The following is a 14547-nucleotide window of genomic DNA, read 5'->3' as shown; positions in this document are numbered from 1 at the left end:
TGTAACTAGACTGGAAAGTCTCCCTGTGACGTCAGCATGGCACACGACTGCTAATTCCTCGTAGGAATAACAAAAGCGCAGCTTTAAAACCGACAGATTATAATCAGAATCGCCAAGTTCATCACAAATATTTAAAGTTAAAACATTTTCAGTTTAAGACTTTTCCCTTTTAATGTTGTTTATGTCCACAACATGTTTATATCTTATATACAGTTATAAAGCAGACAGTTTGTCTACATAACACGTTTAATATGGTTTGTGTGTGTATATATGTATATATATATATATATATATATATATATATATATATATATATATATATATATATATATATATATATCAACACAATAACGTTACAAATGTTTTGTGTAAACACGAGCGTCGTGCTGAAGGGCAAAACAGTGACGTCACTTCCGGACATATTTTGTTCAACAGCTGGTACCAGAAACATCGCACAGAGAAAATACAGGTAACTGCTGCGTGTTTATATGGCAATGTTCTGCTTATTCATTAAACAAGGCTTCAGGTGGTGAATACACTACCACCCTGAGAGTACAAACCTGATAGAAAAATACACTGATTCTTAACTAGACATAAATAATGTCTTTCGGAGCGGGATGCTAACTCCACTAGCCGAGCTAATGCTAATTGTATTCTTATAAGCCCCGCCTCCGTTGCTATGATTGGCTGGTTATTCTACCGTATCTTAGTTACGATTGGCTAATAGCGAACGTACGTGGTGAATATTTTAACTACAAGCCAATGGAAGTAGAGAAGGCTGGAGTTCATGGAATTAGAATGAGCTATCTAATTGTAGGTTTAATTCTAATAGTAATAATAAATCAGATCTCAAAAAATTATTGTTTCCTATATGAATGAATGTCTATTAAATGGCAACTTAAAATTAAATATACTTGCATGCAATGTTTTAAAGCTCTTGTGGTTTGACCAATAAAGTTGTGTCCTTTATTATTATTATTATTATTATTATTATTATTATTATTATTATTAGTGCTGTGTGTCTGTAGCTCCAGATGATCCATTGCTGGAGAGTCAGAGTGAGCTGTGCTCCCTCCCTCTACTGAACACTTCCCTTCCCTCTCGCGTCTCCTTTTTCCTCCTCTACATCCATCAGTGATGCTTCCCTGCTGTTCCTGCCTCTCACGCTACACACACCATCACCTGGTTGCCTTCCTCCTCACCTTCTGTAGGTAGGCTGAATGCTCTCCATTGCTCTGTTACTGAATCATGCAGCTCATTTTATTGGGTAAAACATAACACTTGATATGTGTCGCAGCTTCTAGTTAAGATGAATATTTAAAATACACAGCATGAAAATGTTCTATTTAGGAAAGTCTTAACACTAGAACGTATTTATCCTGGAAAGGCACGATCGAAAATCTGCATGAAAGTGTTTTAAATGTTTGTAAAGCTTTAGTGTCAGGTGATTCCTTTCAGTTCCTTTCTGAACTGAAGTTACAGTTTACAGAATGGTTTGTTTTCTGTTTATGTCTATTTCCCCACTGAAAGATTGGAGTGAAAATTTAAAATTTGCACAATATTCCTTCAGTAAACATTTCTGAATCATGTAAAAATATCAAGATGTTTCCTCTGTTCTCGACTACAGTGTTTTAAATTGGATGCCTTAAACGTTGTCAGAGTGTCAAAGCGTACACTGCAAATCTTTTCTGGTAATGGCTTCCATTCGCACATGTCCATACATGAGTCTTGATGTTATATCATCATATGGATTTGTTCAGACAGAAATTCTATTGATCATACTCATGAAATGTTTTCTTTTTTGTTGTTTATTTCTCACACAGCTATGTGTTGCTGCATGCTTCACGTAAGACTTTCAGCAATGTGAAAGTGAGCATTTCTGCACAATGGACCCCTTCAGTGCAGAATGGCAGCTCTTCTGAGTTTTCCCCTGGAGAGGTAGGCACACACTGCAGCTTTCTGTCTCAGCTTTTACCTACTGAGGAACTAAGACCACATTTGGCTCATGCAGAAATAAGGAGTTTTACAGACATTAATTCCTGGATTATGCTTCATGTGATCAGAAAACACTAACTAAGTTTTTTTCAAAGCTATGTTAAAACAAAATCATAGTGCCTTAAATGACCTTGTTGTCAGGACTTGTCAGTGGCTATGTCTAGGCAAAAAATAAAACAACCTTCACTAGAAAGAGATTAGATAAAAAAAACTGAACCACTTTTATCAAGCTAGTTTCAAGAAGCAGGTTTTAACAACAAACCATAAATATTACAAAACTGACAAATGTTGGAGAATTTTTTTCTTCTTCTTTTAAAGCTAGTGTAAAAATGAGTGAATGCATTGAAACAGAGCAGAATCAAGTGTTGATAAAAAGTTAATAATTGGGACCTGGACATATATTGCATAAGTATATGCTGCAAATATTCAGTACATGCAGCAGTCGTACAGAGTCAAAGTAAATTGTGTGCATTTCTTTCTTGTGTAAATGCTAACAGACATGGGAAGATAATCGGCTGTTTGCAAATGCTGATCAGGCCACACTGTTTCTGGGTGTCCTGGACACTGTATTTCTCTTCTCTTATGCTGTGGTGAGTGACACTATATAAGTAAATTTCGATGATGTTGGGTTTAAAATGTTTTGCTGACCTTAAACATTGATATTTAGTATAAAGTATAAAAAAGAGTAGGTACATGGCTGCACAATTTATAACATTTTATTTTGCAATTACTTTGAATTACATGACAATTTGTACTGTTATTGAAAAAGAATCAGTAATGGGTCATAGTTGGGTTATCACTGTAATAGTTACATTTAATGCTATGGAAAATGGGTTAGTTTCTGTTTAATCATAATAAAATAAATGCAGCTTGTCACAAAGTTCTCCATCCTAAAGCCTAGACTTAGTTACAGCTTGTACCTCTGACTGTTGCACAGTAATGACACTGATGTATTCTTAAAAAAGAATAAATGAACAAACTTCACAATTATACATGCTTTTTAAATTGTTAATATAGATCATTCTTTGTAAATGTCCTTTTTGTAAGTTGATACTATAGAGCCGTTAGAACCAGTCTATTAATAAACCTACTCCAAGCTGCTGTAGTCAGAGTCTTCTGATCAATCAGCGTTGACAATTCAATGGTGCTGTGATATAATTATATAACAGTAATGAGCCATTGATTGTGACACCTCTGACAGGACATAACGTATAGTTAACAGGGTTATAATGTACCATGTAAAAGAAGGTCCTGTTCATTCAGCTGCGATTAACATATATTCTGAAATTGAATTAATAGTAGCACTGTTGTGCAGCTCTGTGTGTGAAATACAGAGTAGTAAATATACACCCCCCCCCCACACACACACACATACATACATACATATACAGACATCCCTCACTTACTGTTACTTGCATACAGCATTACAACATGCAACACGCAGTGAATGTATTTCCCTAATGAATGGACACACACTCATACACACTAACAGATATTGTAGCATGCTGATTCAGTACTCTTTTAATCATGTTGTTAAACAAGGCACTATTGTGCAATTCTACTTTAAAAAGTGTTTGGTTCTAAAAATGTGTCATTTTTATCTAACAGGGTTTGTACATTAGTGGCATCGTAGGTGACCGTCTGGACCTTCGTTATGTTCTCTCCTTTGGGCTGTGTGGCTCGGCTGTGGTGGTATGATAATGTACTCCTGATGTTGTTTTCGAAGAGTTGTTAATTATTAATAGAAAGCCATTATGAAGTCCAAGGTTAATGAGATGAAAAGTTATAAAATGCAGATATGGACCTGTGTCTGTTTTTTTCCCCCTCTCTATAGGAGTTTGTTTTTGGCACTCTGACAGAATGGCTGCAGTTTTATAATGTGTATTTCTACTGCTGTCTGTGGGTGTTGAATGGCTTGTTGCAGTCTGCAGTTTGGCCCTGTGTGGTGGCCGTCATGGGCAACTGGTTTGGCAAATCTGGGTGTGTGTCAGTGTAACATGATTTCTTATTTTTACTATTTATAGAGAGATTACGTAAACATGACATGGTCTAGCAACAAGGGCAAGCTTTAAAATGTTGCGCAACATTCTGAGGTCACAAATTTTATACGTGATTCCATAATGTTTAATTAATATCTCATTTTAAATTATAGTGTAACATTCTACATTAATATATTAAGTTCCACGTTCATGACATCTGACTAAAAGCTTATTTATACTGAATGTGGTACGACTGAACACGACAAAAACAAAATCACACCTGCTAAGTTTTTTTATACATTTTAAAGCGTTACATGCTAGAATTGAAAATGGGGTTGAATATTTTGAATTATAGCATCTCCTGTTTCTGTGTTAAACATATTTATTAAAATAAACTAACTCAAAATTGTATTTGCTACACTCTGAGAAATAATTAGTATACCACAGATTGCTGTAAAGCATGCTTTTTGTTGTTGATGGTGATAGCAGTAATGTCAGAGTGTTGTGCTTGGCCTAACCTCTTCTGTCTGGAGTCTGATTCTGATTATGGCTTTAATAACATCCTCTCTCTGTTTCTTTACCTTGGGCATTAACTTTGCTTTTAAAGAAGCTCAAAATAAAGGGCTCTGTCCTGCCTTTAAATATTTTATGATGAAAATACACGTTTAAAATGTAATTTATTCACAGCAGTATATTTCTTGCTTACTGTATATTCTGCGGGTGGCACGGTGGCTTAGTGGTTAGCACGTTCGCCTCACACCTCCAGGGTTGGGGGTTCGATTCCCGCCTCCGCCTTGTGTGTGTGGAGTTTGCATGTTCTCCCCGTGCCTCGGGGGTTTCCTCCGGGTACTCCGGTTTCCTCCCCCGGTCCAAAGACATGCATGGTAGGTTGATTGGCATCTCTGGAAAATTGTCCGTAGTGTGTGATTGCGTGAGTGAATGACAGTGTGTGTGTGCCCTGCGATGGGTTGGCACTCCGTCCAGGGTGTATCCTGCCTTGATGCCCGATGACGCCTGAGATAGGCACAGGCTCCCCGTGACCCGAGGTAGTTCGGATAAGCGGTAGAAAATGAGTGAGATGAGAGATGAGTGTATATTCTGCTGAATTTCATCAGAGAATCTTACTTAGACTGATCTTATAGATCTTTTAGTTCATTGTCTGACATGTTTGTTTGTGTGCGTGTGTTAGGCGAGGCTTTGTGTTCGGCTTATGGAGCGCTTGTGCATCAGTGGGGAATATTCTAGGAGCATTTCTGGCATCCAGTGTTCTGAAGTATGGCTATGAGGTTAGTGAATTTTGGCACATTCTTCATTCTCACACCAGGAAAAGCCTTTTTCCCCCTAATCTTTTCCTATCCAGTTAAAATATCTGTCTTGTTAGTCCACATCAGTATGTCCATTTTCTTCTGTCCTCTACTATCAACAAGGTGTTTTCCCCTGACAACAAAATAGTCACTCACTAAGTGTTTTTTTATTTTTCACACCATTCTGTGTAAACTCTAGAGAATGTGTTTTTGTGTGTGAAAATATCAGGAGCTCAGCAGTTTCTGAAATACTCTCTGCAGCCAATCTGGCACCCATGCCACAGTTAAAGTAACAGAAATCACACTGTTTTCCATTCTGATGTAAGACAGGAACATTAACTGAAGCCCGTAGCTGCATGATTTTATGCGTTGTACTGTATGCGTACATTTATGTATGTACTGTATGCGTTGTATGGATTTACTATTTGGAGATCTGCATAAATAAGGTGGGTGTTTTTATTTAAGTGGAATGTGAATGTATGTAGACACCGTTCACTTTGGGTAGATATGTACAACTGCACATTCACGCAATTATCCATCAGCTAATTATGTAGCAGCAGTGTAATTCATAAAAACAGGCAGATACAGGCCAAGAGCTTCACTTTTATCTTCACATTAAACATCAGTATTGGGGAAAGTCTGGGAGAAATGTACTTAGACAATAGGCTCTAGATGTGGATGGGTCAAAAAAACACAAACATGCAGTGATTGGAAGATCTGCAGGTGGAAAAGCCGTCTTTATGGTAGCCAGTTAGCTACGTCAAGAAGTCAGAAGACGAATCCGATGCTACAGCAGGCACAGACCAGAGGTGAAACTGGACAGACTTCAAAAAGACCTGGAAATATTTTGTCTTCAGCTGTTCAGTTTCTTCCTGATTTTATGGATTACTCTGCTGTGACACAATTGGCTGACTGGATAATTGCACGAATGAGAAAGGGTAAAGATATTCCCCTTAAAGTGGCTGCTAATTGTGTATATACATTGTGTATAAACAAGTCATTCTCTCACCTTGTTTATGTATTACTTAAGCAACAAGCCTACAGTTGATGCAGGAAATCACTTGCGAAACAGAAAGAATGTGTATGTGTATGTGTATGTGTCTTTCTTGTCAGTATGCTTTCCTGGTGACATCAGTGGTGCAGTTTGCAGGCGGAGTAGTCGTGTTTTTCGGTTTGCTCACCTCCCCAAAGGAAGTGGGTGAGTTTCAGAAAGAGGCTGAGCCTTTTTCGCTTTCTGTCCATGTACTATATAATTTATCTATATCTATATACATACATACAGTATATACATATCTAAATAAATATGAATATATATATATATATATATATATATATATACATATATATATATATATATAAAACTATTGAAAATGTTTGTTGTTTTGAAAATAAATGCACCAAGGAGATCTTTCAAGTGATTATTTCTTCAAGAATTACTTTAATACAAGTTTAACCTTACGTCAATAGTAGACGATCAGCCAAGGCAAACAAGCTGTTTTCGATTATTTAGGATTATAAGAAAATAAGTAAATTTCAAACCTAAAGATGCTTTGAATGATGCAACACATTTGGGTTTTCATATCAAAAGGAAACTATTGATTTTATATTTATTTAAAATGCCTTTATTACTGTGTTATATATACTTTGTTTTTCAGGTTTGTGCGAAGGCACTGTAACAGGTCTAACAACAGTGGAGAGAGATGCAGACAGTCATCAGCCACTCATGAGTGACAATGAAGAGGATGAGGATGAAGTGGTGTGTGATGGAGGATACTATTCCATACAAAAGCAGGATGATGAGCCGGAGCCCCAAATCAAAGCCATTGGCTTCTTCCAGGCCTTCCTTTTACCAGGAGTCATACCTGTGGGTCAAATTCTTTGTGTTCTTTGTGACAATCAGTAAACCTTTATTGATACGACAGTTTAAAAAGGTTGCTAAGTTATCTGTTAATGACATGAAGAGCAACCACATGCTTTATTTTTAAGTTTTCTGGCAACTTCTCAACCTTTGAGTGCCAACATATACAAACATGATTATGACAGAACAAACAGTGTATTGATGAGTTTTAGTTACTCATAGGTGTAATGAGTATCACTGCTGCATACTTGCTTTGCTTTGTAGTTACAGGATGGAAATTTATCATTGTTTTAAAAGATAAATTTACATCTAGTTGAATAGTGATTTGAATAATTTTCAATTAAAATACATTTGTTTAACTACAGACATTGACCCAAAGCAGCTTTACAGAAATCTGGATGTATATTTTGACCCTTTAGCAGTGAGCAAGCCAGGGCTCAGCAGGGCAAAGAAAAACTCCCTCAGAAGAAGGTAACCTTGAGAGGAAGACTTAAAATAAAGCCCTTGTCCTCTGGGTGATAGCAGATACTGAAATTATAACAGTGACAGTCACAGTGTTGAAAGTTTCATGAGAGGGACGACTAAAAGATGCTTCAGGAATTGAATTGACTTTCTGAACTGCCTTTTACTAAGTGTTTAGTCAATTGCTGTGCTTCAGTCTGTGTTGAAACCAGTTCTGATTATTCTTCTTTCTCTGCTCTGGCAGTACTCGCTTTCCTACGCTTGCCTGAAACTGGTCAACTACTCTTTCTTCTTTTGGCTGCCATTTTATCTAAGCAACAACTTTGGCTGGAAGGAGGCAGAAGCAGACCGGTTGTCTGTGTGGTATGATGTAGGCGGGATTGTTGGTGAGTGGCAGTGTGGATATGCTTTGAAAGGATTTTATCCACTGTATATGTGACATAGGACTGCATACTATACAGAATCATTTTGACAGTGAATTTCCCTGTGCTGAGAAAAGAAAAGAAAACCTCTTCACTTTAATACTTACTTGAGAGAATGTCTAAGGACAGTTGAACTGGCAAACCAGTTTAAAGACAGCGAGTCACCTGCACAACAGATTTAAATAAGGGTTTAGGATAGGATACACGTGAGGTAATGTACAAACTCTTGATCAATACAGTAAAAATGTAATATTGGCTACTTACATTGCCTTGCAATAGTATTCATACCCACTGAACTTTTCCATATTTTGTCACATTACAACCACAACAAAAATATTTTATGTGATGGACGCACACATAATGGTACAAATTTGTGAAGTGGAAGGAAAATGATAAACGCTGTCCAAAATCTTTTACTGAAAAGTCTGAAAAGTGTGCCATTCATTTGAATTCCGCACCCCCGAGTCAATACTTTGTAGAACCACCTTTCTCTGCAATTACAATTGCAGTGTCTTAAAATAAAGTCTTTTGAGGTAAGTCTCTACCAGCTTTGCACATTTTTCTTTGCAAAATAGCTCAAGCTCAGATTGGATGGAGAGCATCTGTGAACAGCAGTTTTCAAGTTTCACCATAGATTCTCAATTATATATAAGTCAGGACTTTGACTGGGCCATTCTTACACATGGATATTCTATGATCTAAACCATTTTATTGTAGCTCTGGCTGTATGTTTATGGTCTTTTTCCTGCTGAAAAGCGACCTTCCACCCCAGTCTCAATTTTTTTGCAGTTTAACAGGTTTTCATCTAAGATTGCCCAGTATTTGGCTCCATCCACCTGCCTATCAACTTTGAACAACACGTACCATACTCTTTCCATTTTAGGATGATGGATTGTACAGTGCTATGGAAATATTTTTATAACCTAATCCTGCTTTAAAAGTCTTCACAACTGTATCCCTGATCTCTCTGATGATTTCCTTGGTCTTCATGATGCTGTTTGTTCACTAATGCCTTCTACAAACCTCTGAGGGCTTCACAGGACTTCTAAAGCCAATTGGTTCCCATGGATTTTAGTTAGGGGTATCAGTATAAAGGGGGCCGAATACAAACGGACAGCCCACGTTTCAGATATTTATTTGTAAATAATGTTGTCCACCATTTATCATGTTTCTTTCACTTCTCAATTACGTGCCACTTTGTGATGGTCTATCACATAAAATCCCAATAAAATCTATTTTTGTTTGTGGTTGTAAAGTGAGAAAATGTGAAAAGGTTCAGTGAGAATGAATACTTTTGAAAGGCACTGTAACACTTTTCCTAAGGACTGACGGTGACCAGTTCCACATGACTGTGCTGGTACCACACGATCACAGATTCTCCTCTCTGTAAATGTAGTCCCATCCCTGAAAGGACTAATTATTCATATTTAAATAGTTACAAATGCAAAAGATTTAACAAAAATATATATTTTGCATGGACTTTTATTGACTGCAATCAACAACTTGCACTTGAATGTCTATAATAGTCAAGTTAAAGTCAAGTCGACTTTAGCACATTACATTACATACATTACTTTGAGATTAAATTATTATTCTTTTTTATTGTATTCATCTTCCATAACCCTTTGTGATCTTAAAAATGTTGTATTGTTTGCATACTCTTTATCTCAGGAGGAACAGTGCAGGGTTTGATCTCTGATTTCCTGGGAAAAAGAGCTCCTGTCTTGTGCGTTAGTTTGCTGCTAGCCATGGGAGCTCTAGTGGGATACAGCCGTGAGTGTAGACTACAGGACACATACATAAGAGTCATATTTTTTAAATTAATCTATATATTCCTTGACTGTTATAGACATGTTCCTCACTTAATTTATTTTCTTCTTTAGACTCTCCAAACGACCAAATTGTGAATGGAGTGCTTTTAGCAACTACAGGTAAGAGATAAGTATTGTCTTTAATAAATCCAGCTCATTCTTACCTCAGAACACCAGAAATTGAATATATCTTTTGTTTATTTAACTCCTCATCAATACAACCTTTGTCGGACTGTATATTAAATTAGTGTATATTTATAATCACACCCTCCAACATCACTCAAATGAGGGTGGGTTCCCCTATGAGTCTGGCTCCTCTCAAGGATTCTTCCGTCACCTCAGACTTGTTCATTGGGGATAAATACAAACATTTAAATATATCTAATATTACTCACTCACTCATTCTCTCACTCACACTCACTCATTTTCTACCACTTATCCGAACTACCCCGGGTCACGGGGAGCCTCAGGCGTCATCAGGCATCAAGGCAGGATACACCCTGGATGGAGTGCCAACCCATCGCAGGGCACACACACACTCTCATTCACTCACGCAATCACACACTAGGGACAATTTTCCAGAGATGCCAATCAACCTACCATGCATGTCTTTGGACCGGGGGAGGAAACCGGAGTACCCGGAGGAAACCCCAGAGGCACGGGGAGAACATGCAAACTCCACACACACAAGGTGGAGGCAGGAATCGAACCCCCAACCCTGGAGGTGTGAGGCGAACGAGCTAACCACTAAGCCACCGTGCCCCCATATCTAATATTAATCTTGAATTATATTATTCTTTATATTAACTTTTTATATTATGTTTATGTTCTGTAACATAATGTAATATAACGTTTATGTCCATTGTTAAAAACGCTACAAATAAATGTATTTATTTATTTATTAATTAGAGTGAGAGGAAGTTAAAAACATTTCTTTAGGTTGTTAGTGTGGAGGCTGGTGGGGTGTCTTTCAGTTGCATAACTGAAACCAGCGTAACCACACGCAAAAATATTGGGTTGTGATTGAGGTACATGAAAAAATGAAACACAGTTCAGGAACTGATGTATATAGAACTATATATAGTACAAAGGTTTGACTGTGTGAAGGGTATCCAGACGACCACACATACGTATGCATATGCTTCACTCAAAAAAACCCCCCAAAAGACTTCATTTGTGACCATTACTTTGCTTGTTATATTTACGCTTTAAAAGCCCAAGTTAGAGGCAGACTATCTGGATGAATATTTTTTAACTGTAGCTTTCTTCTTTTCAGGTTTTTTTATTGGTGGTCCATCCAACATGATAAGCTCAGCAATTTCAGCAGACCTGGGTCGCCAGGAAGCTTTGCAGGGAAGTCAGGAGGCTTTAGCCACTGTCACGGGCATTGTGGATGGAACGGGCAGCATCGGAGCTGCTGGAGGGCAGGTGAGAAACTAAAGTGCCTATTTTTCAACCTACTCCATTTCAGTGGATTGTCTCAGCATAGAAAATTTACCTAGTGCATCTTTCTAACTCTTTTGAGAACAATCAGAAAGCCATATTTTTATGTCAGTCAACTTTCCTTTCTTTGCTAAAGTGGACACTGATACTTTATTGTGCACATCACAGCTACCTTCATATTAAACTTTCACCATCTTTATTATCTTTTAGTACCTGGTATCACTCATTGAGAGCAAATTAGGATGGATGTGTGTCTTCTACTTCTTCATTGTCATGGTAAGCCTTATCTTAATGACTCATGCTCTGATTGTCTAAACTGTCATTTTTGGAGCTACTTGTTTGATTTCTTGGTTGTGTTTCTTCTCCACAGACAGGATTCAGCATCGTGTTCATCATCTCTCTTCTTGTTAATGATATACGCTCCATGTGCAGAGACAGTCAGGCAAGGACACATCAGCTGTGAGAATGCCTCTCTGTTCATAACCTCTAATCTGGAGCTAATGTGGAGAAGCATGTCAACACGTTCAGCAAGATGCTCGGTTTACGACTGTCTTCTTTTTAAAGCTGCTTTTACTTACAATAGTGATATTGTTTTAAATCTTTTATGCTTGATTCCATCTATGTCACTGGCATTAATATTAATATAATGCCAATGACAGCAACTGGTAAAATATCATCTGGACAGTCACCATAACTAATCTGTTAACAGACTGAAGTATTTATCATTGTTTGAATTTTAGGGGGAAAAAACAATGCTTAATGTAGCCCAGTGCATGTCAGACTGCACAAGCAATTTGATCATTATCTGATCATTATTTAAGTTCAGCGTAGACAGTAATTATATCTGATAAAATGTTTGTTCATCCTGATGCTGCCAATGGCACATTAGCCTAACAGTAATAACTATAAATTAGACTGTAGAAATCCAGCTGTAATTATTTATCACTATGTGTTTGTGTGTTCTTTCATCCCAAACCAGTTTGAGGAATGAAAATGAACGCTATTTAGCTAGGAACAAAAACACTACCAAAAATGTAATCATGGTAACGTTTGAGAACAGAGCGGCTGCAAACCCAAGGATTTTTTACAATTCCGTCAAAGCCAGGATTGTGTGTTTATAGCTAATATAAGGATCAGGTAGCAAATTTAACTGACATAAATACAAAAAACCAACAAATAGAAAACCATTAGAACATATGTGTAAAGTGCCTTTATTTCCACTTGTATTTTGATTTTGAAGAAATTTCTGCATTTTGGTCTTATAGATTATTTCTCTAAGAGTACAGAGGACTTGGCCTATAGACACATTTATTTAGCTTATACAATATTTTTTCAATCAATGTAAAGTGAGATTACTGGGAACAAAGAAAGATAATTAATTGGTAATGCTGATCTATGCTGTACTTTGATTTATTGGCTGCTATAGCAATAAATCCCATAGATCTGCTTAAGGTTCATTCCACTTTTTAAATGGTGTCCTCTTGAATATTTGTATTTCTGTACTGTTACTTGATACCTGTGACAATTTTATCGAAAGGGATTTTGTTCAGTTTTTTAACCGGAATTGTAGTGTTAAAGTTAATGGCAAGGCTTTGACCACTTATTTGTCTGCTTCATAAATTATCAGAAATTATCTAGAGAGTTGCTTTCAGCCACTTAATAAGATTGTCCTATGTTATATCTAGAGTAAATGCTAATTTTATAAAGTATACCTACTATGTAAGTCAAACTGAATGTGTAAAATTACTGACTGTAGACAATATGTCACTATAGCACATCATTCCCCAGAGGAAACACTCCTCCACAGGACCTCTGGTGCTCACATATTAGCTGGGTGGTGCAACATTCTCAGCACATCTCGATAATTTTGTTTGACCAAACCCAACAACGAGGTGTTTAAAAACTTCACCATTCAATTATATTAGTGCTAGTCTCATGGTGGGCTCTGGTCACTCACAATATGCACATGTATGGTTGGTTTACTTGATAAACTGGCAAATATTTGCATAATTATTTGTGACATTGTATGTTGTACAAGGTGATAAGTGTTTTTAAGGTTTAATTTTAATGTGTAACTGTAACATATGTGACACAACATTCTGTCTACTATATTATGACCAAAATATTCAGACTTTATATTTACTTACTTTTTGGTGTGAACGTTTGGAAATGTTAAATGCAGGATGATATTGAACGCAACATGCCGTCCCTGGCATGGAAAACCAATCTTTTGGAAACAAGAAATAGTTGATTTACTGCACATTTGATTTTATTTATTTATTTTCTTTTTATCATTTTCATAGTGCATGCTTTCAGATTTGTTTCTGCTGAATGAAACAAAAATGGAAACACTATCTCAGAGTGTAGATCTAATGGAAACTCAACTTGGTGTCATGGATATAATGAAATCAAGCTCAGGTTCATTGGTTAATGTTGTGATACAGGATCAGAGCTACAGTTTTATGGTAGTCATTTTATCTTCTTTTCTTTGAATTGAAAGATTTAATTTTTGTATGAATGCTTCACATTTGCACTTCTGGAACATTTCTGATTTATGTGCCTGATGTTTACATGCTATTTCTGTTCTATAATGAATGCCGATCCTGTTTTAGCTAAACTGCTTTTAAACTGCAAACACTTTGTATATAAAACTTGCAGACAAATGTATCATGTCATGATACCGAATTTTATCACTATCTATCCAGATCCTTGTTTACATTATAGTAAAAATAATTACGTTACAGAGATTGTAGTACAAATGAGTGATTTCTGTAGTTTCTTTATGGGATTTCCTTTACTTTCAAAGCTCCTTCAGTATAATGAAAGACAGCTGTCTTCATGCTGCCTCTTGAAAGAGCACCTATCTTGGTATTGTCCACAATAAAAAAATAAACGTTCCTATATCCTTAAATGATGACAAAATGAAAACTATAATCGTACACTAAGTTTATTTTTCTCCTTCCTTTAAATTCCTCCATCTGTTTCTTGAAGTTCCACCAAAAACAGGTATTACCGTTAGAAATTTTTTATTATTTTAAATATTATTGTAGTGGGGGGGGCACGGTGGCTTAGTGGTTAGCACGTTCGCCTCACACCTCCAGGGTCGGGGTTCGATTCCCGCCTCCACCTTGTGTGTGTGGAGTTTGCATGTTCTCTCCGGGTACTCCGGTTTCCTCCCCCAGTCCAAAGACATGCATGGTAGGTTGATTGGCATCTCTGGAAAATTGTCCCTAGTGTGTGATTGCGTGAGTGAATGAGAGTGTGTGTGTGTGC

At 36.9% G+C, this 14547-nt stretch overlaps 1 protein-coding gene across 5 annotated transcripts; it reads left to right on the top strand.

The window, feature by feature from the left end:
• The first annotated feature begins 334 nt into the window (after positions 1-334).
• Positions 335-14019, top strand: slc37a3 (solute carrier family 37 member 3). 5 transcript variants are annotated; one of them, XM_060889733.1, is made up of 15 exons: positions 335-469; positions 1029-1211; positions 1824-1938; positions 2493-2585; positions 3604-3687; positions 3830-3975; positions 5164-5260; positions 6392-6476; positions 6934-7142; positions 7843-7984; positions 9692-9793; positions 9904-9951; positions 11108-11259; positions 11485-11550; positions 11645-14019. In XM_060889733.1, exons 2-15 carry the CDS (start codon positions 1138-1140, stop codon positions 11735-11737), a joined length of 1506 nt encoding a protein of 501 aa, XP_060745716.1. In that variant the 5' UTR covers positions 335-469; positions 1029-1137; the 3' UTR covers positions 11738-14019. The 5 variants fall into 5 exon arrangements, with proteins under 5 accessions (XP_060745716.1, XP_060745714.1, XP_060745717.1 ...); XM_060889731.1 differs by having other exon boundaries at positions 345-469; positions 1136-1207; XM_060889734.1 differs by having other exon boundaries at positions 380-469; positions 1035-1211.
• Positions 14020-14547: the final 528 nt, after the last annotated feature.

Source organism: Tachysurus vachellii, chromosome 16 (genome assembly GCF_030014155.1).
Source record: "Tachysurus vachellii isolate PV-2020 chromosome 16, HZAU_Pvac_v1, whole genome shotgun sequence".
NCBI classification, from domain to species: domain Eukaryota; kingdom Metazoa; phylum Chordata; class Actinopteri; order Siluriformes; family Bagridae; genus Tachysurus; species Tachysurus vachellii.
The sequence above is the reverse complement of the archived record's forward strand: the minus strand, read 5'-3'. Positions and strand labels throughout refer to the sequence as shown.